Below are 26,618 nucleotides of genomic sequence, written 5' to 3'. Positions count from 1 at the left end.
TCCCTCCCTTCTTGGACTGCTCTTGAACGTCCCAAGGTTTCCTGTGTCCCCCAAGGAATTGGGCGAGAAAATGAGATTTTTGTATAACTTACCAGTAAAATCTTTCTCGCTCTTCCTTGGGGGACACAGCACCCACCCATTATCTGGTTTACCATTACAGTTTAGTTGCCCCTGTCGGGTAGTTGACTTGTTTGGTTTTATAGGTTGGTCATTGCCTTTCTTTCACTACTTGGACACGCAACTGGTAGTCTCTCTCTCCAGGCTGAGGGTATAGATGTTGGAGGAGGGGCTTAACAGTTTTCACTTAGTGTCACGCCTCCTAGGGAGTTGAGCTATACCCAAGGTTTCCTGTGTCCCCCAAGGAAGAGCGAGAAAGAGTTTTTACTGGTAAGTTATACAAAAATCTCATTTTTTTGACGGATGAGTTGTACTTTTTAATGGTTTAATGTTTCATATAAAATATTGCAAGCCTGTAAAAAATGTATTTGAAATAGTGAAAAAAATGCAGTACCGCCGTTGTTTTTTGGTTTTATTTTATATCACTTAATATGTGGTGAAAATGACATGCCAGCCTATTATTCAGTCAGTGCAGCAGTCCCAAATCTTCATAAATTTTGTTTTCTTTTGCTTCTGTTAAAAAATGATGAACCCTTTTAAAAAAAAAACAAAAAAAAAAAAAACAACTACTAAATAACGTTAGCTTTGTGTAGCCATATTAGGACTCCTATAACATTTATATTTTTCCTTTGATGACATTGTGTGAGGGTCTACATATATATATTTTTTTCACCTAATTTTTATACTTTTTTTTTGTGCTTCTAGGGGACCTGAACCTGGGGGTGGTTTGATCACTTTGTATAGTTGTATAATCCGGAGGCACGGTGCAATATGAGCAGTCACTAGGCCCCCAACTGCCATGACAGGCGATGGGCACACCGTGATAACCCACTCCCATGGCATCTGACCAGTTAAACACTCAGTTCCCCTCGCATCCAGTGATGTGCACGTACATCACTGGTTGTTAAAGGGGTTTTTCGATTTCATACTGATGACCTATCCTCAGAATAGATCTTCAGTATTCGATAGGTGGGGGTCCAGTCCCGATCCCCGCCAATCAGCTGTTTGAGGAGACTGCGACACTTCACTGAGCGCTGCTGCCTCCTCACAACTCCAAACATTGTATAGCGGCTGTGCTTGGTATCACAGCTCAGCCCCATTTAGGCAACATGCACACAAACGTATTTTGTTTCCGTGTCCGTTCCGTTTTTTTGCGGATTGGATGAGGACCCAGTAATTTCAATGGGTCTGCAAAAAATGTTCTATCCGCATCCTTATGTCCGTTCTGTAGCCCTGCAAAAAATATAGAGCATGTCCTATTCTTGTCCATTTTACGGACAAGGATAGGCATTGTTACAATGGATCCACAAAACAAACGGATGCCAAAAAGAAGTCATTTGTATTTTTTGCGGATCAGTGTTTTGCGGACTGCAAAACATATACGGTTGTGTGAATGTAGCTTTACCTGAATGAACTGATCTGCGCTTAGGCTACGTGACCAATGAACGTGATGTCACTGGCCTAGGGTAAGCTGCAAGAAGGCCACGGCGCTCACTGGAGAGCCACAGTCTCCTCAAACAGCTGATCTTTGGGGGTCCGGAGTGTCGGACCCTCACCGATCAGAAACTGATGATCTATCCAAAGGATGGGCCATTAGTATAAAACAGTTCAAAAACCCCTTTAAGGAGGTTTAGTCCCGAGGATGCAGCAAGAACAACAGATGTATACAATATGAAACAGGGAAAGTAAAGCAGCTCTCACCCACCATCCACCTGCCTTGAGCACGGATGGCAACCTCCGGACTTGATTGCTGTGAAATATTCAAAACCAAGAAAAATACAGCTTCCAAGATGCAAAAGGTAGAATCTTTATTGTCTGTTTAAAATCCAATGCAAGACATCACAGGTTACAGTAACCTATGATGTCTTGCATTGGATTTTAAACGCACAATAAAGATTCCACCTTTTGCATCTTGGAAGCTGGATTTTTCTTGGTTTTGAATATAACAGATGTATACAGTATATAATAGAAATACATGATATGACGACATAACATAGTGACAAGTCATTGATCCGTAACATTACCTGAAGAAGCCCAGCACGTAATTATGTATGAAATAAGTCTCAGGTTCTTGTCCCTGTTTTCAGTCAGAAGGTTTTCTTAGAACACAATAACCTTACCTGTGTAAAGCAACTTCTACGGACAAAATATCACATCTACATCTAAGGGCTCATGCACACGACCGTAGTCTTTGTCCGCATCCGATCTGATTTTTTTAGGGCTGGATGCGGACCCATTCACTTCAGTGTGGCTGCGAAAGATGCTGAGAGCACACTGTGTACTGTCCGTATCTGTATGTCCGTTCCGCGGCCCTGCAAATAATATAGAGCATGTCCTATTCTTGTCTGTTTTGTGGACAAGGATAGGACAGTTCTGTAGAGGGCAGGACGTTCTGTTCCACATATGACCAGTATCCATGTTTTGCGGACCGCAAAAACAGCTACGACCGTCTGCAAGAGCCCTAAATCTGAGTGCCATGATTAACTATAAGCACGTGTCACACAAAACCCCACATAGACAAGATGATCTGTCTGCATAGCTTTACTTAAAGAACAATGTCTGCATTCATATGGTTCTCCAGTTCTTGCGTCTCTCCTGAGATCTATACCTTACCAGCTTGTCCAGGTTGGTACATCTCATGAGGGAATTTAGTACTGTGTCACGGTTCCTGTTATAAACCGAAACCACTATGCAGGTGTGACGGCGACACAGATGACCCCTGATACTTTTCTCTTCCTGACGTCGAATCTCCCCTGTTCTGAGTAATAATATACTGTAAATGGGAGTCCCGAGGCAAGGCAGCTGGTTCAGGCCATCAGCTGGAGGAGAGGATAACCAGAACAAATATCTCTTTCACTGTCCAGACGCTTTTATTTATTGGGGATGAAAGGGTGCGTCCAGGATGTGGAAGCTTTGTTTGACAATGGTACAGATTCCATAGGAATGCATTGTCCTCTCTTAGCTTTCCTGTTGATATGTCAACGGGGAACAATACAAACAAGGACTCCTTTGTTCCGTCTTAAGTCTTCCTAATGATCTTCTCTGTAAACAGTTGCAGCGGCTGAGTCCCAACAAGTCTTTTATTAACATCGCTTGTGAGAAGAGTAGACACGGTAGATGGAGGCGGAGGGAGACAGTGTCGGCAGGCTACAATACTCAGTGATGCGGTATTAAAAACCTGACAATCGGGAGGTTTGTGCACAATATAAAATGCAGCAGCATGGGAGAATTTAGCACAGGGTACCTGTCTCCGGCCCATACTTTATAAGTGATGGTGGGAGAGAGGGTGGTGTACTTGCTTAGGCAACCATGTGACAGGCAGTAGAGGTTTTCAGTGTTGTACAGTTTGACCAGCCGGGGAACATCTGGCGGGGGGATTCCCAATTGTGTTTTGTCATAAAATTGGTGAACTTGACCATAATGAATGCTGCCAAACAATAGTGGTCAGGATTTATAAATATGGCTTTCTCAACCTAAATTCTTCCCCCTAACAACTGTCTTACATTTGCAGTCTGGAAAAGCTGGATCACAGCCCCTGTATAAGCTTATAAGCTCCTATAAAGGCTGTCACCCAACTTTTCCAGTGACAGATATTTCTTAGAAGGTGGTATTCACAAATATACATGATTAAAATTCCGCCAAACACTGTGGTATGACTACAGCACATGAATACACCCTTAAAAGGGTTTTCCAAGGTTTTAATACATATGGCCTATCCTCTGGATAGGTCATCAGTAGGTTGCCGATTATCCTTTGGGCGCTGCTGCCTTCTCGCAGTTTACCAAGCACAGCGCCGTACATTGTATAGTGGCTGTGCTTGGTATTGCAGCTCAGCCCCTTTACTTCTAATGCGGATCGGATGCGGACAAAAACCACGATCGTGTGAATGAGCCCTTAGATGTAGATGGCGCCTAGGCCACATGACTGATGAACGCGACGTCACTGGGCTAGGAAAAGCTGAGAGAAGGCCGTGGCACTACTGTGAGCACTGCTGCCTTCTCAAGCAGCTGATCTGCTTGATGACTTATCCTGAGGATAGGTCATCAGTATTAAAATCTCTGAAAAACCCTTTAAACAGTTGGTCCATACTGTTTCAAAATGTGCCCCATGCCAATAAATGGTATAAAATAAAGCATCCTCCTGTACTCACCTCTTAGGCCCCTTTCACACAAGCGAGTTTTCTGTGCGGGTGCAATGCGTGACGTGAACGCATCGCACCCGCACTGAATCCTGACCAATTCATTTCAATGGGGCTGTGTACATGAGCAGTGATTTTCACGCATCACTTGTGCGTTGCATGAAAATCGCAGCATGTTCTATATACGTGTTTTTCACACAACGCAGGCCCCATAGAAATGAATGGGGCTGCGTGAAAATCGCAGGCATCCGCACTGAATCCTGACCCATTAATTTCAATGGGTCTGTGTACATGAGTGTTTTTCACACAGCCCTGGCCCCATAGAAGTGAATGGGGCTTCAGTGAAAAATGCATTGTATCTGGAAGCAAGTGCTGATGCAATGCATTTTTCATTAAGGCCCCTTTCACACGGGCGAGTATTCCGCGCGGATGCGATGCGTGAGTGGAACGCATTGCACCCGCACTGAATCCTGACCCATTCATTTCTATGGGGCTGTGCACACGAGCGGTAATTTTCACGCATCACTTGTGCATTGCGTGAAAATCGCAGCATGCTCGTCTTTGTGCGTTTTTCACGTAACGCAAGCCCCATAGAAATGAATGGGGTGCGTGAAAATCGCAAGCATCCGCAAGCAAGTGCGGATGCGGTGCGATTTTTCACGCACGGTTGCTAGGTGACAATCGGGCTGGGGACCCGATCATTATTATTTCCCCTTATAACATGGTTATAAGGGAAAATAATAGCATTCTGAATACAGAATGCTAAGTAAAATAGGGCTGGAGGGGTTAAAAAAATAAATACAATTTTTTAACTCCCCTAATCCACTTGTTCGCGCAGCCGGCATCTCTTCTGTCTACATCTGTGCTGTGAGCAATAGGACCTTTGATGACGTCACTACGCCATGGTGATGGACCATGTGATGAACGCAGCACAGATGTAGACAGAAGAGATGCCGGCTGCGCGAACAAGTGGATTAAGGTGAGTTAAAAAAAAAAATTCATTTTTTTTAACCCCTCCAGCGCTATTGTACTATGCATTCTGTATTCAGAATGCTATTATTTTCCCTTATAACCATGTTATAAGGGGAAATAATCCAATCTACACTACAACTAACCCAAACCTGAACTTCTGTGAAGAAGTTCGGGTCTGGGTACCACAGTCGGTTTTTTTATCATGCGCGTGCAAAACACATTGCAACCGCGCGATAAAAAACTGCACAACGGAACGCAATCGCAGTCAAAACTGACTGCAATTGCGTACCTACTCGCGCGGGTTTGCCGCAATGCATCGGGACGCATCCGGACACGCCCGTGTGAAAAAGGCCTAAGGCCCCTTTCACACGGGCGAGTGTTCCGCGCGGATGCGATGCGTGAGTTTGAACGCATTGCACCCGCACTGAATACCGACCCATTCATTTCTATGGGGTTGTTCACATGAGCGGTGATTTTCACGCATCACTTGTGCGTTGCATGAAAATCGCAGCATGCTCTATATTCTGCGTTTTTCACGCAACGCATGCCCCATAGAAATGAATGGGGTTGCGTGAAAATCGCAGGCATCCGCACTGAATCCTGACCCATTAATTTCAATGGGTCTGTGTACATGAGTGTTTTTTTTTCACACATCAGTTCTGTGTTGCGTGAAAAACGCAGCATGTTCTATATTCAGCGTTTTTCACACAGCCCTGGCCCATAGAAGTGAATGGGGCTTCAGTGAAAAATGCATTGTATCTGGAAGCAAGTGCTGATGCAATGCATTTTTCATTAAGGCCCCTTTCACACGGGCGAGTATTCCGCGCGGATGCGATGCGTGAGTGGAACGCATTGCACCCGCACTGAATCCTGACCCATTCATTTCTATGGGGCTGTGCACACGAGCGGTAATTTTCACGCATCACTTGTGCGTTGCGTGAAAATCGCAGCATGCTCGTCTTTGTGCGTTTTTCACGTAACGCAAGCCCCATAGAAATGAATGGGTTTGCATGAAAATCGCAAGCATCCGCAAGCAAGTGCGGATGCGGTGCGATTTTCACGCACGGTTGCTAGGTGACAATCGGGCTGGGGACCCGATCATTATTATTTCCCCTTATAACATGGTTATAAGGGAAAATAATAGCATTCTGAATACAGAATGCTAAGTAAAATAGGGCTGGAGGGGTTAAAAAAAATAAATACAATTTTTTAACTCACCTTAATCCACTTGTTCGCCGCAGCCGGCATCTCTTCTGTCTACATCTGTGCTGTGAGCAATAGGACCTTTGATGACGTCACTACGCCATGGTGATGGATCATGTGATGGACCATGTGATGAACGCAGTGATGTCACCATGGCGTAGTGACGTCATCAAAGGTCCTATTGCTCACAGCACAGATGTAGACAGATGAGATGCCGGCTGCGCGAACAAGTGGATTAAGGTGAGTTAAAAAAAAAAATTCATTTTTTTTAACCCCTCCAGCGCTATTGTACTATGCATTCTGTATTCAGAATGCTATTATTTTCCCTTATAACCATGTTATAAGGGGAAATAATCCAATCTACACTACAACTAACCCAAACCTGAACTTCTGTGAAGAAGTTCGGGTCTGGGTACCACAGTCGGTTTTTTATCATGCGCGTGCAAAACACATTGCAGCCGCGCGATAAAAACTGCACAACGGAACGCAATCGCAGTCAAAACTGACTGCAATTGCGTACCTACTCGCGCGGGTTTGCCGCAATGCATCGGGACGCATCCGGACACGCCCGTGTGAAAAAGGCCTAAGGCCCCTTTCACACGGGCGAGTGTTCCGCGCGGATGCGATGCGTGAGTTGAACGCATGCACCCGCACTGAATACCGACCCATTCATTTCTATGGGGTTGTTCACATGAGCGGTGATTTTCACACATCACTTGTGCGTTGCGTGAAAATCGCAGCATGCTCTATATTCTGCGTTTTTCACGCAACGCATGCCCCATAGAAGTGAATGGGGTTGCGTGAAAATCATAAGCATCCGCAAGCAAGTGCGGATGCGGTGCGATTTTCATGCACGGTTGCTAGGAGACGATTGGGATGGAGACCCGATCATTATTATTTTCCCTTATAACATGGTTATAAGGGAAAATAATAGCATTCTGAATACAGAATGCATAGTAAAATAGCGCTGGAGGGGTTAAAAAAATAAATAAAAATAATTAACTCACCTTAATCCACTTGCTGGCGCTGCCGGCATCTCGTCTGTCTCCTTTGCTGAACAGGACCTGTGGTGAGCATTCATTCCAGGACCTCTGGTGACGTCACTCCGGTCATCACATGATCTTTTACCATGGTGATGGGTCATGTGATGGATCATGTGATGACCGGAGTGACGTCACCAGAGGTCCTGGAATGAATGCTCACCACAGGTCCTGTTCAGCAAAGGAGACAGACGAGATGCCGGCAGCGCCAGCAAGTGGATTAAGGTGAGTTCAATGTTTTTATTATTTTTTTTAACCCCTCCAGCGCTATTTTACTATGCATTCTGTATTCAGAATGCTATTATTTTCCCTTATAACCATGTTATAAGGGAAAATAATACAATCTACAGAACACCGATCCCAAGCTCGAACTTCTGTGAAGAAGTTCGGGTTTGAGTACCAAACATGAGCGGTTTTTCTCACGCGAGTGCAAAACGCATTACAATGTTTTGCACTCGCGCGGAAAAATCACGGGTGTTTCCTGTAGCGCACCCGCCACATTTTCCCACAATGCCCGTCGGAAAGAGGCCTAAGGGTTGCTAAGAGATGTTGTTTGTAAGCATTCCGTTTTTTATCACGCGCGTGAAAAACGCACGAAAACGCATTGCACCCGCACGTAAACAACTGAACACAATCACAGACAAAACTGACTGACCTTGCTTGCAAAATGGTGCGAGTTTCACTGAACGCATCTGGAGCCAATCCGTCACGCACGTGTGTAAGGGGCCTTAGGCCTCTTTCACACGAGCGTGACGGATTAGGTCCGGATGCGTTCAGGGTGCGTTCAGTGAAACTCGCACCGTTTTGCAAGTTCAGTCAGTTTTGTCTGCGATTGCGTTCTGTTCAGTTTTTTCCGCGCGGGTGCAATGCGGTTTGATGCGTTTTTCACGCTCGTGATAAAAAACTGAAGGTTTACAAACAACATCTCTTAGCAACCATCAGGGAAAAACGCATCGCACCCACTTGCTGTCAGATGCAATGCGTTTTTCACGCATCCCCATTCACTTCTATGGGGCCAGGGCTGCGTGAAAAACGCTGAATATAGAACATGCTGCGATTTTCACGCAACGCAGAAGTGATGCGTGAAAAACAACGCTCATGTACACAGACCCATTGAAATAAATGGGTCCGGATTCAGTGCGGGTGCAATGCGTTCACCTCATGCATTGCACCCGTGCGGAAATCTCGCCCGTGTGAAAGAGGCCTTACTCTTTCCTCAGAGTGGCAGCGCTGATCCTTCTCCCTGTGTTTGTATACAAGGCTGCAGCAGTGACAAAGAGGTATATGGCATATGACGGCTGCAGCCAAACACTGACCTCAGTATATAGTACAGGACTGCTGAGGCCAGTGATTGGCTGCAGCCGCCATGTGCCATATACCTCTTTGTCACTGCTTCAGCCTTGAATACAAACACAGGAGATGTGGTGGAGAGAAAGAGGTGAGTTATAGCAAGATTTCTTATTTTATAGCATTTACTGGCATGGGGTACATTTGGAATATTCAGAAGAGGACGAGGTAGGGATTATTACTGTAGACTGATATGCTGTAAATCTTATTCATTTCATAACTTTTCACATTTTTGCGTGTTCTTCATTCATTGACATATTTATAGCACCTTAACTTGAGAAAATGAGCTGTGCCATGCTCAGTTATTTAAAAAAATATGACTTGACATGTTTTCCACAGGACGGCATGTTTTTCCTTTTACGACTAAAGACAGTATGAGTCAAGTGGGCCTTGTAACAAGTGATAAACAGTCATTCTCAGAAGAAGTTTACAAACCCTGGGAATGATTCTCTTGTAAGAAGTCCTGATGTTTTAGTGGCAGATGCAAGAGCCGAGCAGTGACCCATGATGTTTCTCCAAAGCCCCGGCTTCACTTCCACCAGTGTTTAATAGACTGGTGCGGAGTGAAGCACGGCCGCTCATCCATGCAATGTCTTCTCTGGATGTTTTTAAGGTGTTTTTTTGTAATCTTGGCTATGTTAGGCAATTACTTTTTCTTTCTACACTTTTCTCATGGATTTTATCCCCTCTGACCTCAGGGTCATACTTTTACTTCAGCTACATGTGCACAGCCTGGACTCTTACAGGTTTATGAGCTGGATAGATTAACTGTGTACTTGGCCGCAGATGCTTCCTGGCCATTGATTGCCAACTGGAAAGAAACAGTTGTCTTGTTAGCCATGATCAGATTTATTAAAGGGGTTGTCCCATCTCACACATTGGTGGCAAATTGCTAGGATATTGCAGCAATATCAGATTCTGGGACCCGCACCTAACATAGTAACATAGTACATAAGGCCGAAAAAAGACATTTGTCCATCCAGTTCGGCCTGTCATCCTGCAAGTTGATCCAGAGGAAGGCAAAAAAACCCTGTGAGGTATGGGTTTCTCTAGAATGGGTCCCCTAAAGTGAGTGAGGATCACAGTGCAGGCACAGCCACCCTCCATTCACTTCTATGGGAGTGCCTGCTCAGCTGTTTTGAGAACTTCCATAGAAGTGAATGGAGAGCACACCGAGCATGCTTGGTGCGCTCTCCTTCGCTTTGGGGGCTCCATTCTAGAGATGGATGCTGGTCCCCGAGGTGGGACCCACACCTACCTGACATTGGTGGCATATCCTAGCAATATGCCACCAATGGGTGAGATGGGCCAAGCCCTTTAATGTAATGTAAAGCTTTAACATTTCCCACTTACATGTAATCATGATGCCATAGTCTACATGTATGTTTACACTAAGGCTGGGCTGCTGTGACTGCCTAAATGTTTGCATTTTTATTCTAATATCTATATAGTTTTTATTGTTTGGGTACAGATCACTGTGGCTCTGTTCATAGAGGAAGTTGTGAGTGATCCTGGTGCTAGCCTAGCACAGGTAAGTGTATAATGGTACCCGTATGTGCATGTAGTGTGTGGTGATATAAGACTGGCACTGTAGCTTGACAATCTGTATGGAAAGACCATAAAATCCAACCATATCTGTAGTACAGACAGGGTAATCCTTATTTGTGTATAATAGAAACCCACTTTCTGTCTGTGAAGTGACTTGGTAAAAATATTTTCTCTGCACACAGATATGGACTGATCAGCCTGGGCACAGTTAGCAATGTGTTTTAGCCATGCTGTAACCCCTATCGTTGGTCCCCAGGGTACATATCAGCTGCATCGGGGTATCTATCAGCACGTTTTTATCACGCTTAAGAGGAAGCTGAAGGACCGGTGAAATGACGCTAAGACGTTAATGGAGCGCAGTTGTGTTATCTAAACACTTCAGAGCTTTCCCCATGAGATGCGTTGCCTGGAGCAGTTAGCGTATTGTCAGCATTAAGTCTTCCTTTCTTCGGACTCACAAATAGGATTTGGATAAGGTCAATTAGAAAGACCCTGAAAAAAATTACCGTACATTGCTTTTTCATTTTAACTTCTAGGAGGTCTAGTGCAGTCCGTGTAAGGGCTCATGCACACGACCGTATGGCTTTTTCAGTGTTTTAACGGTCCGTTTTTTACGAATCCGTTTGTTCCGTTTTTTCCGTTCGTTTTTCATATGCCATATACATTATACAGTAATACATAGAAAAAATTGGGGCTGGGCATAACATTTTCAATAGATGGGTTCCGCAAAAACGAAACAGATACGGAAGACATACGGATGCATTTCCGTATGTGTTCAGTTTTTTTTTGCGGACCCATTGACTTGAATGGAGCCAAGCACCGTGATTTGCAGAACAGAATAGGACATGTTCTATCTTTTCACGGTATGGACATACTGAAACGGAATGCACAATGGAGACACTTCAGTTTTTTTTTTTTGCTGGAACCATAGAAAATGAATGGTTTAGTATTTGTACCGCATACTGAACGCAAAATACTGTCGTATGCATGAGCCCTAAGGCTACATGCACACGACCGTATGTGTTTTGCGGTCCTCAAATTGCAGATCCGCAAAAAAAAAACGGATGAGATCTGTATGCCATCCGTTTTTTGTTTTTTTTGCGGATCCATTGTAACAATGCCTAAAACGGACAAGAATAAGAAGTTATATTTTTTTTGCGGGGCTACGGAACGGACATACGAATGCGGATAGCACACGGTGTGCTGTCCGCATTTTTTGCGGACCCATTGAAATGAATGGGTCTGCATCCTATCCACACAAAAAAGGAACGGACACAGAAACAAAATACATTCATGTGCATGAGGCCTAAGATACATGGAAGGATACTTTAACACCATATGCTGTGGTGTATTAAAATTCCAGTAAATTGGATGTAATCCATATGCAGATGAGCAGTTAAGAGCACCGAGGGGGGCCCAAGCCACTCTATGCACTCTCGCTCCTCCTGCTTCCTCTGTAGGCCCCTCTCTCCTTGATACATATGGCCAGGTTCCTCCTTATACATCTCTCCTGGCCTTTGTCAGTCAGGAAGGATCAGGAGTGCACAGAGTGGCTTGGGCCCGCCCTCCATGCACTTAAGGGTGGGTTCACACTAGCGTTATGGAGTCCGTTATGGCTTTCCATTATAACAGGGTTATAATGGAACATAACGTAATCCATAAGACAGTTAGGGTGGGTTCACATTAGCGTTAAAGAGTCCGTTATGGCTTTCCGTTATAACGGAATCCATAGGATGGAATGCAAAACGGACGCCTTTAAAAGGCATTCCGATTTTGCTCTCTGTCCTAATAGAAGTCTAAGGGAATCAAAGCGGATCCGTCTGGGTCCCAATATGCAAGACGGAAAACAAAGTCCTGTCGACAGGACTTTGTTTTACGTCGTGCATAACGGGACCCAGACGTATCTGTTATGTTTTCCCATAGACTTCTATTAGGACGGAGCAAAACGGAATGCCTTTTAAAGGCGTCCGTTTTGCATTCCATCCTATGGATTCCGTTATAACGGAAAGCCATTACGGACTCCATAACGCTAGTGTGAACCCACCCTAACCGTTAAGCTAGCCCTACAAGGCACTGCGCCTGGTTTAATAATGAGTTTTGTGGTGAGAGTGCAATGCATAGAAAATCCGCCACGTGTGGTCATACACTGAAAGGCTCTAAGAAAGAGTGGAATATGGACCCAGAGATCACGTTGGCTTTTCATATGACACGTTTGATTAAATCTGTCAGCAACTAAGTGTATAGGGAATACACTGTGTACTGTGGATACGAACGTGCGGACAGACATAGGTAGGAGCAGGGAACAAGAGATCAGGGGTGGACTGGGAACTTAATGTCACCCTGGAAAAAAACTAAAAGTGGCCCCATTTAGTAGGTGGGTCCAAATTGACAGATGGTGGACATATCAAATGTAGTATTAATGCAATATACATGCAAAAAATATATATATTTTTTTTTATGTACATTCCATTTTCCTCTCTGGCAGGGCCCCCTGCTGTTTATCTTTCTGGTCCACCTTCTCCTACATTCAAAGGTGGACTGACATGCTCATAGCGTTCCTGCTCCCTCCTTCCACACCTTTCATTCATCCCTACTTCTAAATTCACAGAAATATATACAGGGTGGTCCACGACAAAGTAGCCTGCCTCCAGCGATAGTATGACAAGATGAACGAGCAAGTGGATTGTTTTTTTTACTTAGGCTACTTTCACACTAGCGTTTTTGCTGGATCCGGCAGGGTTCAGCAAACACGCTTCCGTTAGGCCCCTTTCACACGGGCGAGTATTCCGCGCGGATGCGATGCGTGAGTTGAACGCATTGCACCCGCACTGAATCCCGACCCATTCATTTCTATGGGGCTGTTCACATGAGCGGTGATTTTCACGCATCACTTGTGCGTTGCCTGAAAATCGCAGCATGCTCCTCTTTGTGCATTTTTCACGTAACGCAGGCCCCATAGAAATGAATGGGGTTGCGCGAAAATCGCAAGCAAGTGCGGATGCGGTGCGATTTTCACGCACGGTTGCTAGGAGACGATCGGGATGGAGACCCGATCATTATTATTTTCCCTTATAACATGGTTATAAGGGAAAATAATAGCATCCTGAATACAGAATGCATAGTAAAATAGCGCTGGAGGGGTTAAAAAAATTATAATTTAACTCGCCTTAATCCACTTGTTCGCGCAGCCCGGCATCTCTTCTGTCTTCTTTGCTGAACAGGACCTGTGGTGAGCATTCTTTGCAGGAACAGGACCTGTGGTGACGTCACTCCAGTCATCACATGGTCCATCACATCCATGGTGATGGATCATGTGATGACCGGAGTGACGTCACCACAGGTCCTGTTCCTGCAATGAATGCTCTCCACAGGTCCTGTTCAGCAAAGAAGACAGAAGAGATGCCGGGCTGCGCGAACAAGTGGACTAAGGTGAGTTAAATTATTTAAAAAAATAATTTAACCCCTCCAGCCCTATTGTACTATGCATTCTGCATTCAGAATGCTATTATTTTCCCTTATAACCATGTTATAAGGGAAAATAATACAATCTACAGAACACCGATCCCAAGCCCGAACTTCTGTGAAGAAGTTTGGGTTTGGGTACCAAACACGCGCGATTTTTCTCACGCGAGTTTGGTACCCAAACCCAAACTTCTTCACAGAAGTTCGGGCTTGGGATCGGTGTTCTGTAGATTGTATTATTTTCCCTTATAACATTACAATGTTTTGCACTCACGCGGAGAAATCGCGCATGTTCCCGCAAAGCACCCGCACATTTTCCCACAACACCCGTCTGAAAGAGGCCTTACTGATAATACAACCGTCTGCACACGTTATGAACGGATCCGGTTGTATTATCTTTAACATACCCAAGACGGATCCGTCATGAACTCCATGGAAAGTCAATGGGGGACGGATCCGTTTTCTATTGTGTCAGTCTTGCTCCGCATCCCAGGACGGAAAGCAAACCGCAGCATGCTGTGGTTTGCTCTCCGGTATGAGAACGAGACGGAATGTATTTTGGAACATTCCGTTCTGTTGGCTACGTTTTGTCCCCATTGACAATGAATTTGGACAAAACGGAAGCGTTTTGCTTCCGGTATTAAGACCCTATGAGGGATCTAAATACCGAAAAATATTAACGCTAGTGTGAAAGTAACCTTACCCACAAAAAATGCTGACAGTGGTCCCCGTTCACGTCTATGCATCTTTGGGCAGGTCGGATTATGTTGGCTGATACTGCTTGCAGCTCTTCAACAGTGATGCTGCAGAAGAAAAAATATCCTGCTTTTTCCAACAAGATGGGGCAAGATGCCGCACCTCACAGATCTCACTGGCACGGGTTAATGAACTGTTCACAGAGGACCAAACTGTGAACAAGGGGCTATGGCTGCCACGTTCCCCAGACCTGTCCACATACGATTTTTATCTGTGGGGAAATTTAAAGCAGAAAGTGTCCGCTAACAATCCACATCCCCTGGATGAACGCAAGGAGAACATCACAAACACCATCCGCAGCATCACAAGCAGTATCAGCCAACATAATCCGACCTGCCCAAAGATGCAGAGATGTGACCGGGGACCACTGTCAGGATCTTCAGTGACTTGTGGGTAATTAAAAAAAACAATCCACTTGGTCGTTCATCTACTCATACTATCGCTGGAGGTGTGCAAAGAAAAGGGGGTTAGTCAGCACCTCCCAATGCGCAAGTGCACGCTGCCATGGCTGAAAACAGAGAAAAAAAAGACAATACAACAGCACCCCGCAAACCAGATAAAGTACAATAATGCCATAGTCACAGAAAATATTATAGTGCTAATGCTACGCTTATTTATAAAGTGAGATGCTTGGCAAATACATTTTGTACAAAACCATCTGAGCCCGTCTGCTGAACGTCAAGGCGATCTCTGTTAGACTGGTCCTAACACTTAATAATACCTGTTATGCTGGAGGTGGCTACTTTTTCGTGGGCCACCCTTTAGATAGCTATGTTTCTCTCTCCAGAATGCTGCCCCCCCACACCCCCTGGTAATGTGAGTAAAGAAGGGACATTTATCAAAACTTTTATACCTGATCTCCCTGCATTGGCGTGAGATGCGCCTAATTTATTAAGATTAGGCGCATCTCTGCCACCCGGCAGATCCTGTAGCCTGCCCATGTTACATGCTGGCAAAGACTTCAGCTATAACTTATGCCACTTTCTGGCCTAAGTCATAGTAAATCCACCGGGCCTCCACCTGCTAAGCCCTTCCCCTTTTCTTGGCACTTTGGAAAAGTGCAGAGAAGCACAAAGTCGCAAATTATTACACACACATATGGCATGCGTTATAATTTGTGACCTTTTACGTCACAATACTGGTGTAAAAACTTTAGTAAATGTCCCCCAAGGAGTTTAATATTAGTGGTATAACCCCTTTTCACTAAAATATGTTGGAACAAAATGTACATACTGCATATTAAGAGGTGCAGGCCTCCTAATAAATTTGGCGCGTCTTTTGGGGGTCCATGTGCCAGAAGTGTACACATGCTGTCAGCAGGCACAGATTTGTGACACATCAGTAAATGCAGTATTTTTGTCTGCAGTGAGTGGCTTAAAAAGTTGCTAACTTCTGCTCAGCTATGGCATGCAGCAGAATTTACACCAGTTTACCACCACAGAACTGGCGCAAATGAGTTGATACAGTCCCTGCATGTTTTTAGAAATTGAGTCCTCATTTTAAGGACATAAATACCCCCTGTACACATACGGTGTGCGCCCCCGGGGAGTGAAGCCCTCAGATGTGCAGCCAGTTTCTGGACACAGGTGTTTGATCTTCTGGCCATTCTGGGATGGATGTTTTTTGTTCAGCTCCTTGACGTGGTTGTTGTGAACAGGATCCATGTTCCCTGCCCAGCGCTGCGAAGGGGAAAACAGTCCGTTTTAGTCATTTTTAGTTAAGGGAGAACAAGCTTTTGATCATTTTTGTCTGGCAGCCAAACACTTGACTTTCCAGTCAGAGAGAAAAAAAAAAAACAACAGATGACAGCATTTTATTTTCAGCTCCTATTACCTCTTTATTATATGTTACCATCCAGCCTCAAACACAAACCAGCTGTGTCCTCCTCTCTTGTAGCAAATGTAGCCGGAGTCCCAGATACTGTACCACGGGGTGCTGCAGACGGAGCGGGCCAGCAGAAGCCTGATACAAGCTGCAGCCCCCATTAGGCCGTGGAATGGGTTCAACATGAGCCTGCTGATTGTGGCCGCTTTTATGTTGTCTACAGGAATTCTTCCCCTCTGTTATCACACAGCCGTTCATGCTGATTAGAGGACCAGGCAGAAAAAGAGAAGGAACAGTATATCCTGCCCTCCTGAGCGTTACTCCATAGCAGAACGCTTTTTCTTTTAAAGGAGACTTTGTAGACATAAAACCTTTCCTCCAGGTATTGGTCATTCTTCAACAATAGCCCCTATAAGTAGTGCCAGTCAGAGTACCCCCACTAGCTGTGCCAGCAGGACAGTCCCGTTAACTGTGCCAGAATGGATTTACAAAACCAGTGCCAGTCACCAGAGCCATAAACAGCGTCAGACAGAGATCTTCAGTCTATGGTACAATCGTAGCCAAAAATCTTATGTGTCCTTCAAAGCATGTTTTAATGTGTGTAATGTATGGGTGCAGGCTACTCTCCTGGAGGTGCTGGTAAAGAGGTGCCGGCCGCTCAATTCATTTTCTATGGGTATGCCAGAGATAGGCGATAACTTCTTATAACCGGAATACCCCTTTAAGTTCATCGATGTTGTAATATAGTATATCACCTATAGCAGTTTGGTTCGTGGGGATGGTGACTATGGGTTCATGTTGCCATATACTGCCCAATAACCCTACACACTGACGTAAACTTTCAGTAAGGTTTCATTCAGAAGACCATTTGGCCACAGTGCCCGTGTTGCGGATCCAAGCCTTTGACTTGAGTGAGTCCACAATACGCAAGATATGGAAAAAGACAGGACATGTCCCATCTTTTGCAATGCGAAGGCACGGACCCCAAAGCCCACGTAAACACTCGGAAGCCCCCACAGCACGGGCCCGGCGGCCTTATGTTTGAATGAGCCCTTAGTTATATTCAGATCTACTCAACTGATGCAGCGGATTTCCCTTCACAAAGGGAGCGTTTCTCGTCCTTTTCCGAGAGACATTTCAGCACAGTGTTACATTACAGGATAAGCAGAAAGTGAAACGTTCAGCCCATAAAGGAAGTCTGCATCGCTTGTAATGTGCATGTCGAATTGGTAATTACTGCGTTTGCTTTTCAGATGGGAAAGATTACCTCCAGATCCCGGAGAGCGACTGCTTTCCTCTGAAATAAAGGCAAAAGGCCAATTAGAAATTAAAGAGGTCAGAGGCCGAGGGCAGTTTAAGAAACAGAAGCCTGAATGGGTGAATTAATCTAGCGCAAAGCATTTCCACAAACCGGCCGTTAGCTTTCAGAACACTGAGCAAATGTTTCTGAGGATTTGGTGCATTCTGGGGTGTGACACAAGCCTCCATAGGAATGCACGTACTAGGAGACAATTCTGTGGCCCCACAGATACGTTCTGCAAGTCACTGCTGCCTGAGCATGCACAGGACACTTGTTGTTACAATGTATCAGTGCAGGTAAAATATATCAGTCCGGAGTCCATGCTGTTTACCACAGAAGATTGTCTCCAACAGATTGGATCTAACTGTAAAAAAAAACAAAAAACTCTCAACTGTGAGAAACATTAGGCAGCTCTATGGGGTTTCATCTACATTAAAGGGAATCTGCCACCAGTGACCTCCCTATCAGACTGTCTGCGTAGACACCTGTGGTTCACCAGATTAAAAATATGTTTTTCTTTTAGGGCTGTTTCACACGAGCGGATGCCGTGCGTGACATCCGCTGCGTGAATGACAGCCAAGACCCGATGCGGACAGCAGAAGCACGAAGCATTAACATGACTGATAATGCTCCGTGCCTCTCTGTGATCTCTTTACTACGAAATCACAGTGACAACTTTATCTCCCTGTGATTTCGTAGTAAAGAGATCACAGAGAGGCACGGAGCATTATCAGTCATGTTAATGCTCCGTGCTTCTGCTGTCCGCATCGGGTCTTGGCTGTCATTCACGCAGCGGATGTCACGCACGGCATCCGCTCGTGTGAAACAGCCCTTATTGATCCGAGGCGCCATTTACGAGTTATACTGTATCCTAATATGCAAATTAGGCCCTTGGTGCAATGAAGGCATCACCATTGCTCTTGTTGCACCTAAGCTCCACACATTTCTGTGGCTGGCCCCTCCCTCGCTGCTTTGATCGACCTGGCCAGGCAGTGGCAAAGCAGGCCTCACGAACATCACAACTCATCACTCGCGGGCTGTGTATTGAACAGCTCCAGCATTGTCAACATATTTAGTTAATCCAGCAGAAACCTGGAATGATTTCCTTTCAAGCAGAGATCTTAACGAATTGGGAGCTCCTTCCAATAGGTGGCACTGGTGAGATAATTCTTTTTCTTGGTAGATACCTCTCCATACCATGGAGTACTTCCGATAAGTCTCCAGACAAAAGATGAGGACAACACACTATGCGCTGTCCACAGCCGTAGTTCCGCCTCGCAAAAATGATAGAGCATTTCTATCACAGGGCCAGCCATCTGCGGTCCGTAAAATGCAGAACGCACATGGCCGGTGTCTGTATTTTGCGGATCCGCAATTTGCAGACCACAAAACACTAGTGGACGTGTGAATTGACCCTTAAAAGGGGTTTTCCCATCTCAGACAATGGGGGCATATCGCTAGGATATGCCCCCATTGTCTGATAGGTGCGGGTCCCACCGCTGGAACCCACACCTACAATGAGAAAGGAGCCGGGAAATGAACGGACTGCGCATGCACAGACGCCCTCCATTCATTTCTATAGGGCCGCCGTCTATTGCCGTCTGCCCCATAGAAATGAATGTGAGCATGGTGCTTCTATGGGAGCAGCGCTTGGTGGTTCTCGTTGTAGGTGGTTCTCGTTGTAGGTGCGGATCCCAGCGGTGGGACCCGCACCTATGAGACAATGCTAGCGATATGCCCCCATTGTTTGAGATGGGAATACCCCTTTAATAAGATGCAGCACCCTGCGCTAAGCCAGCCAGAATCCTACTCTGTACTGATAAGGGGCAAGCACCTGAAACAGTTGTCGATGGATGTCTGGCTTGGCTATACTCCCTTTGCCGTGTTCTATGGCTTGTTGGAAAGTCTGAACTTGACTCATAGGGAGCCACTTTCAATAGGTGGCGCTGGCGAGATGGTTCTCTTTCTTGGGAGGTACCTCTTTGCATAAGCAGAGATGTTGAAAATGGTGAAGAAAAGTCTATTATGTGCATAGAATGGTGTCCTGCTTTCCTTTATGAGCAGCAGGCACCAGTGGCCCCTAGCCTTCATTGGCGGTATATCCCTTGTGCAGGCCTGGGGGCCTCTCATTTGTCCGACACAGATTCCACCAGGTGATAAGTCTGAAGGAAGCGCCTCTCTGCTGTTAGTTTTCTTTTCTCGCCCAATTCCTTGGGGGACACAGGAAACCTTGGGTATAGCTCATCTCCATAGGAGGCGTGACACTAAGTGAAAGACTGTTAAGCCCCTCCTCCAGCAGCTATACCCTCAGCCTGGAGCGAGCGACTACCAGTTTTTTGCTTAGTGTCAAGGAGGCAAGACACTCTCTGCACTGCAGAGCTGTCTTTGCTAAAGATTTTATTTTATTTTTATTTTTTTCCAACAGGGACAACAGAGTCGCAATAGACCTCTCTGTTTTCCCGGGGTTGAGCTGCGCCAGTGCCGGTTATCCGCACTGCTGCCTCCCCCACAGAAGAAAAGGAGGACCAGGGCAGCCCAGCTCCCCTGCATCCCGCCAGCACAAGGGTCGCCCACCTGCAAGCCCCTCTCCAGCTCCCTGCCACTTCGGTGCCAGTGGCTGAAGGGGCGTCCCTGCTGGATGGACAGAGGGTGAAAACGTCGAATGGTGAGGTGGCTGTGCAGCCGTTCCTCCCCCCCCCCCCCCCCCCCCCTGTCAGGGCCTGCTCCTGCTGTCCCCTCTGCCTGACCTTCATGTCGATTACAATTTACAGCTCTTAGCTGTGAGTCTGCGGCTCCTTTGTGTGTGGGGCAAAGCGGAGCGATGCTCGAGGGGGAGAGTTACAGCGCAGTTTACCTCAGGTGCGGCGGCCATGGGCCGCCTTTTCGTTATCAGCTGCTGGATAGCAGGCGCACTTGTACTGCGGCTGTGTTCAACTGCCGGCTGACATTCTGACAAGCGCACGCTCTTGTCCGGCCACCGGTGTGCGTTCGCCTCCGCTTATATGGAGGTGAACGGGGGACATTATTCTGTGGGTTTTTCGGCGGCATGTAATAAAGTTTCATCGGTGGGCGGAGCTTCGTTCCGTTTCCACTGTACATGTTAGGCTTCAGTCAAGGGGCGGACGTCTTTCTTCCCGCCCCTCACTAGCCCCGCCTCCTCTTCGTGCCTGCCTGCTCTCAGGACGGATTACCTCAGGGCTCTGAGGACCGCTGCTGTTGCCGCTGCTGTGCTGTCTGCTCCCACTGTGACCTGGTAGGACTGTTGACCCCTTCTAGCACTGCAGCCCTCTGGTCTGGACGTTTTTTGTATATTACTTCCAGCCAACATGTCTGACCCCTCAGTGCCTGCTGGTCCTTGGTATCATACCTGCACCGCATGTAAGGCACCCCTTCCTCAAGGGCAGCCTGACCCGCATTGCTCGGCTTGCAAAGCCCCATTACAGGGTCCGCCATCTGCTGTGTCACCCCCTGGCCTCTTGGATCCCCCTGACTGGGCTAGATCCCTTTCCCAGGCTGTGGTCAGTCTCACTAATGTTGTGGGCCGCCTTGCAGATGCATTGCCCTTACCGCAGCCGGATAATTCCCCTGCTGGGCCCTCCGGGTCCGCTACCTTAGCTGACCCGTCTGAGTCTCTCTCTCCAGGCGACACCTCCAGAGCCCGTCAACCCCAGAAGCGGAGCACCTATCATCCTCGGATGCTTCGGTATCACCCCCAAGGGTGCGCCCTCAGTCGGGTCCTTCCTCATTACAGGATATGCCCTCTGAAGGGGAACTAGCCGATTCTGATTGGGATATGGACTCGGCCTTGCCTTCAAAGCTGGCTTCTGCCGTGGGCCATCTTATTAACAATATCCGTGATACCTTTAAGATTCACGATGACCCTCCTAATTCTGAAAAGACCAGTGTTTCCTTTTTTCGCCAAAAACAGGCGTCTGCGGTTTTTCCCCTCCACGCTGACTTCTCGTCGGTGGTTTCTAAGGCCTGGGCCCGTCCTGATGCCCGTTTTACCCCGCCTAAGAAGTTGGATATCTGTTATCCATTCCCGGCGGATTGCATTACAAACTGGGCGTCACCACCTAAAGTCGACCCCCCTGTGGCCCGTTTGTCCAAAAGCACGGCTATTCCCGTTGCAGATGGTTCTTCCTTACAATCCACTGAAGATCGCCGGATAGAGGCCATTACAAAGGGTATCTTTGCAGCCTCCGGTTCCGCCCTCAGGCCGGTCTTTGCCTCCGCTTGGGCTGGAAAAGCGGTTGCAGAATGGGCGTCTCAGCTGGATCAGGAGCTTGAATCCGACGTCCCTATTCAGGACCTCCGGGCTCTGGCCCAACTTATCGTTCAAGGCGGAAAATTTGTCTGTGAGGCATCCCTGGATGCGGGGGCTCTCATAGCCCGTTCATCTGCCCTGGCCGTTTCGGCTAGAAGGGAGCTTTGGTTAAAGGTTTGGACGGCGGACGCCACGTCAAAGCGGTCTCTTACTGGCCTTCCCTTCACTGGTTCTCGATTGTTCGGGACCCGCTTGGATGAAATCATCTCTGAAGCCACGGGAGGGAAGAGTACACATCTTCCCCAATCCAGGACTAGGAGCACCACTGGAGGCCGTCCCACCTTTTCTCGCTTCAGGTCTTCCCGCAGGGCTCCCACACCTCGCACCACTTCAGGTCCATCCTCTAACCCTGTCCAAGACAGACGTAAGAAACCTTTTTTTCGGACCCAGCCCTCCTGGCGCAAGTCACAGCCTGCTCGCCCTCCCGCGACCAAGCAGAACCCTACCTGAAGGTGCGCCCCCACCCACCCGGGTGGGGGGACGTCTCCTCCTGTTCAGGGACTTCTGGCAGGCGCACGTCTCCGACGCCTGGGCTCTCGAGGTGGTGTCTTCCGGGTACAAACTCGAGTTTGCGTCCCTCCCCCCAGTTCGGTTCTTTCGCTCCCGGGTTCCTCGGGATCCCCAAGGGGCGGCCGATTTCTTTACTGCCACTCGTACCCTTCTGGACAAAGGGGTCATCGCTCCGGTTCCTATGGAGGAAAGATTCAAAGGGTTCTATTCGAACCTTTTTGTGGTCCCCAAAAAAGAAGGCTCGGTTCGTCCCATTCTGGATCTAAAACGGTTAAACCGTTTCCTTCGTCTTCAGCGGTTCCGGATGGAGTCTCTCAGGTCGGTGGTGGCCTCTCTGGAAAAAGGGGAGTTCCTGGCTTCTATCGACATCCAGGACGCCTACCTTCATATTCCAATCGCTCGGTGTCATCAGTGCTTTCTGCGCTTTGCAGTGGGGTCCGACCACTACCAGTTCGTTGCCCTCCCCTTCGGGCTGGCGACGGCCCCTCGCGTTTTCACAAAGGTCCTAGCCCCTGTCCTCGCCTTACTTCGTTCCAGGGGAGTTTTTCTTCTTCCATATTTGGACGATCTCCTTATCAAGGCACCCTCTCTGTCACTGACATCTGCCAGTGTGGACCTCTCGCTACAAACCTTACGCCGGTTCGGTTGGATTATCAATCTTCCCAAATCCGCTCTTGTTCCATCCAGGCAACTGATCTTTCTGGGGATGCTGCTGGATACAGATGCAGCGGAGGTTCGGCTTCCGTCAGAAAAGCGCCAGCTCCTTCATCAGTCGGTTCGGAGCCTTCTGAACCACCGCCGTCCTTCCTTCCGGTTCAGCATGCTGGTCTTGGGACAGATGGTGTCCTGTTTCGAAGCAATCCCCTACGCGCAGTATCACTCCCGCACCTTTCAGACTGCCATTCTGTCTGCATGGGACAAGTCCCAGGAAAGTCTGGATCAGCACTTTCCCCTTCCCCCCCAGGTTCGCTCCTCTCTACTCTGGTGGTTACGGACCCCTTTCCAAGGGAAGTCCTTCCTACCGATAACTTGGTTGGTGATTACCACCGATGCCAGTCTGCGGGGTTGGGGGGGGTGTTTCCTCCTCGGTCCGTACAAGGCACTTGGTCTCCATCGGAGTCCAAACTGCCAATCAATGTTCTGGAGCTGAGGGCGGTTCTCCTCTCACTCCGGCATTGGACTTCGCTGCTTCAGGGTCACCCTGTTCGTGTCCAATCGGACAATGCCACGGCTGTGGCATACATAAATCATCAAGGGGGCACTCGCAGCGCGGCGGCAATGAGGGAGGTGTCTCTAATCCTTCGCTGGGCGGAAGTTCATGTTCCAGCCATTTCGGCCGTTTACATCCCGGGGGTGGACAATTGGGCGGCGGATTTCCTCAGCCGGACGACGATCGACCCGGGCGGGTGGTCTCTGCACCCCGACGTCTTCGAGTCTCTTTGCCTCCGTTGGGGTCGTCCGGACGTGGATCTCATGGCCTCCAGATTCAACCACAAGCTCCCCACCTTCATGGCCAGAACCAAGGATCCGGACGCTTACGGCACGGACGCGCTTGTCCTTCCCTGGACGGAGTTCTCTCTCCTCTACGTTTTTCCGCCCCTGCCTCTGCTTCCATGAGTCCTTCGGAAGATCGCGGTGGAGGGCACGCCTGCGATCCTAATAGCCCCGGATTGGCCTCGTCGTCCTTGGTACGCCGACCTTATGTTGCTCCTGGCAGACGCCCCCTTGCCTCTGCCTCTAAGAGAAGACCTCCTCTCTCAAGGACCGATCTTCCACCAGCATTTAGGGTCGCTACGTTTAGCGGCGTGGCTATTGAAACCGCGGTCCTAACGCGGCGGGGGTTTTCTGCTGACGTGGTCCGTACCATGATTCGTGCGCGTAAACCGGCATCGTCCAGGATTTATTACCGAACCTGGCGGGCCTATTTGAATTTCTGCGAGACCTTAGATGTTCATCCCCTTCGGTTTTCTCTCCCCACGATTTTATCCTTCTTGCAGTCTGGTCTGGACTTGGGTTTGGGTCTCAGTACCCTAAAGGGTCAGATCTCAGCGCTTTCGATCCTTTTTCAGCGACCTCTGGCTCCGCTCGGTCCAGTTAAGACTTTTCTTCAGGGGGTTGCTCACTATGCTCCCCCGTATCGCGCTCCCGTTCCATCTTGGGATCTTAATGTTGTGCTGACGGCTCTCCAATCTTCTCCTTTCGAGCCTCTGCGCAGGGTTTCCCTTCGCTTGTTGTCTTGCAAAGTTTTTTTCCTCGTTGCCATCACGTCTCTTCGGCTTGTGTCTGAATTGGCGGCACTTTCTTGCGTAGAACCCCTCTTGGTTTTTCACCAGGACAAGGTGGTTCTCCGCCCGGTTCCGGATTTCCTTCCGAAGGTGGTGTCCGCTTTTCACCTGAATGAAGATATTGTCCTTCCTTCTCTGTGCCCGTCCCCGTCTCATCCTCGGGAACGGGATCTTGACCGTCTGGATGTTGTTAGGGCTCTGAGGATCTACTTGGATGTAACTAGACCCTTTCGGCGCTCGGATTCTCTATTTGTGGTTCCGGAGGGTCCGCGCAGGGGGCTGGCGGCATCTAAAGTGGTTATTGCCCGCTTCATCAAGATGGCTATTGCTGAGGCTTACCGTGCTAAGGGCAGGGAACCGCCCTTTGGTGTTACCGCTCATTCTACCAGAGCGGTCGGGGCTTCCTGGGCTCAGCGAAATCGAGCTTCGGCTGAACAATTGTGTAAGGCGGCCACCTGGTCTTCTTTGCACACTTTCACCAAGTTCTACAAGGTGAACACTTATGCATCGGCAGATGCTGCTTTGGGCCGCCTGGTCTTGCAGGCGGTGGTGCCTTAATGCCTATGGTGCTTTAATTCTTCTTGGGTTGTGGTCCCTCCCTATTTGTGGACTGCTTTTGAACGTCCCAAGGTTTCCTGTGTCCCCCAAGGAATTGGGCGAGAAAACAAGATTTTTGTATAACTTACCAGTAAAATCTCTTTCTCGCTCTTCCTTGGGGGACACAGCACCCACCCATTGTTTTGGTTGCCCTGACGGGAGTTTTGACTTGTTGGTGTTTATTTGGTTGATCCTTGCCTTTGTTTTAACTACTTGGGCACATAACTGGTAGTCGCTCGCTCCAGGCTGAGGGTATAGCTGCTGGAGGAGGGGCTTAACAGTCTTTCACTTAGTGTCACGCCTCCTATGGAGATGAGCTATACCCAAGGTTTCCTGTGTCCCCCAAGGAAGAGCGAGAAAGAGATTTTACTGGTAAGTTATACAAAAATCTCGTTTTTTTATTCACTGAAGTCCATTAAAACACAATTCTGCACATAAAACCCGCACCATCTTGTAATGCAAATGGAATTTGACCACATTCATCCTAAAGAGATTAGACAAACATTTATCAATGGCGCGCAATGTCTTTATTTATTCTGCTCATTGACGAGCCCAGGGAGGATTACCAGCCAGAAAAGAGATTTAACCAGGCCAAGACAACCCTTCTGTGGCTGGCTCCTAGTGGTAAAGTGCTTCTTGGCAGATATATGAACAGCACGTCAGACGCAGCCTCTACAATTTATTACACGCTGAACACTTGGGAGATTTTTTATTTTTTTGTGTTTGCTTGAAGGGCAGCAAAGATATAAAACATAGAATGTCAACTACCATGTGAACTGTGCAAGGGATATCATAGGCTCTTCTGTGTAACTCCCCTCTGTGTTTTCTTCTGTAATATGCCTATTGCTGTGCCTTATGGGCTATGGCATGACATAGGCCTCTTTCACACGGGCGTCGCGTGTGAGGGGCAGACAAGATTCGTGTGCGTTGCGGGAAAATGCATGATTTTTCCGCGCGAGTGCAAAGCGCTTTAATGCGTTTTGCATGCGCGTGAGAAAAATCGGCATGTTTGGTACCCAGACCTGAACCTGGACTTCTTCACAGAAGTTCGGGTTTGGGATCGGTGTTGTGTACATTTTATTATTTTCCCTTATAACATGGTTATAAGGGAAAATAATAGCATTCTTAGTACAGAATGCTTACTAAAATGTCCATTGAGGGGTTAAAAATAGTAAACAAATTTAACTCACCC

At 47.5% G+C, this 26,618-nt stretch overlaps 1 protein-coding gene across 1 annotated transcript in view; it reads left to right on the top strand.

Annotated features, from left to right (window-relative positions):
* Positions 1-20,528: 20,528 nt before the first annotated feature.
* Positions 20,529-26,618, top strand: part of SPO11 (SPO11 initiator of meiotic double stranded breaks) — a 62,689-nt gene continuing 56,599 nt past the window's right edge. The window contains exons 1-4 of the mRNA XM_040438356.1: positions 20,529-20,566; positions 21,350-21,410; positions 21,459-21,708; positions 21,841-22,398. Coding sequence (XP_040294290.1) covers positions 20,529-20,566; positions 21,350-21,410; positions 21,459-21,708; positions 21,841-22,398 — 907 coding nt within the window. The remainder of the gene's footprint in view (positions 20,567-21,349; positions 21,411-21,458; positions 21,709-21,840; positions 22,399-26,618) is intronic.

The sequence above is a fragment of the Bufo bufo genome, chromosome 6 (assembly GCF_905171765.1).
Source record: "Bufo bufo chromosome 6, aBufBuf1.1, whole genome shotgun sequence".
In the NCBI taxonomy this organism is placed as follows: Eukaryota; Metazoa; Chordata; class Amphibia; order Anura; family Bufonidae; genus Bufo; species Bufo bufo.
The sequence above is the reverse complement of the archived record's forward strand: the minus strand, read 5'-3'. Positions and strand labels throughout refer to the sequence as shown.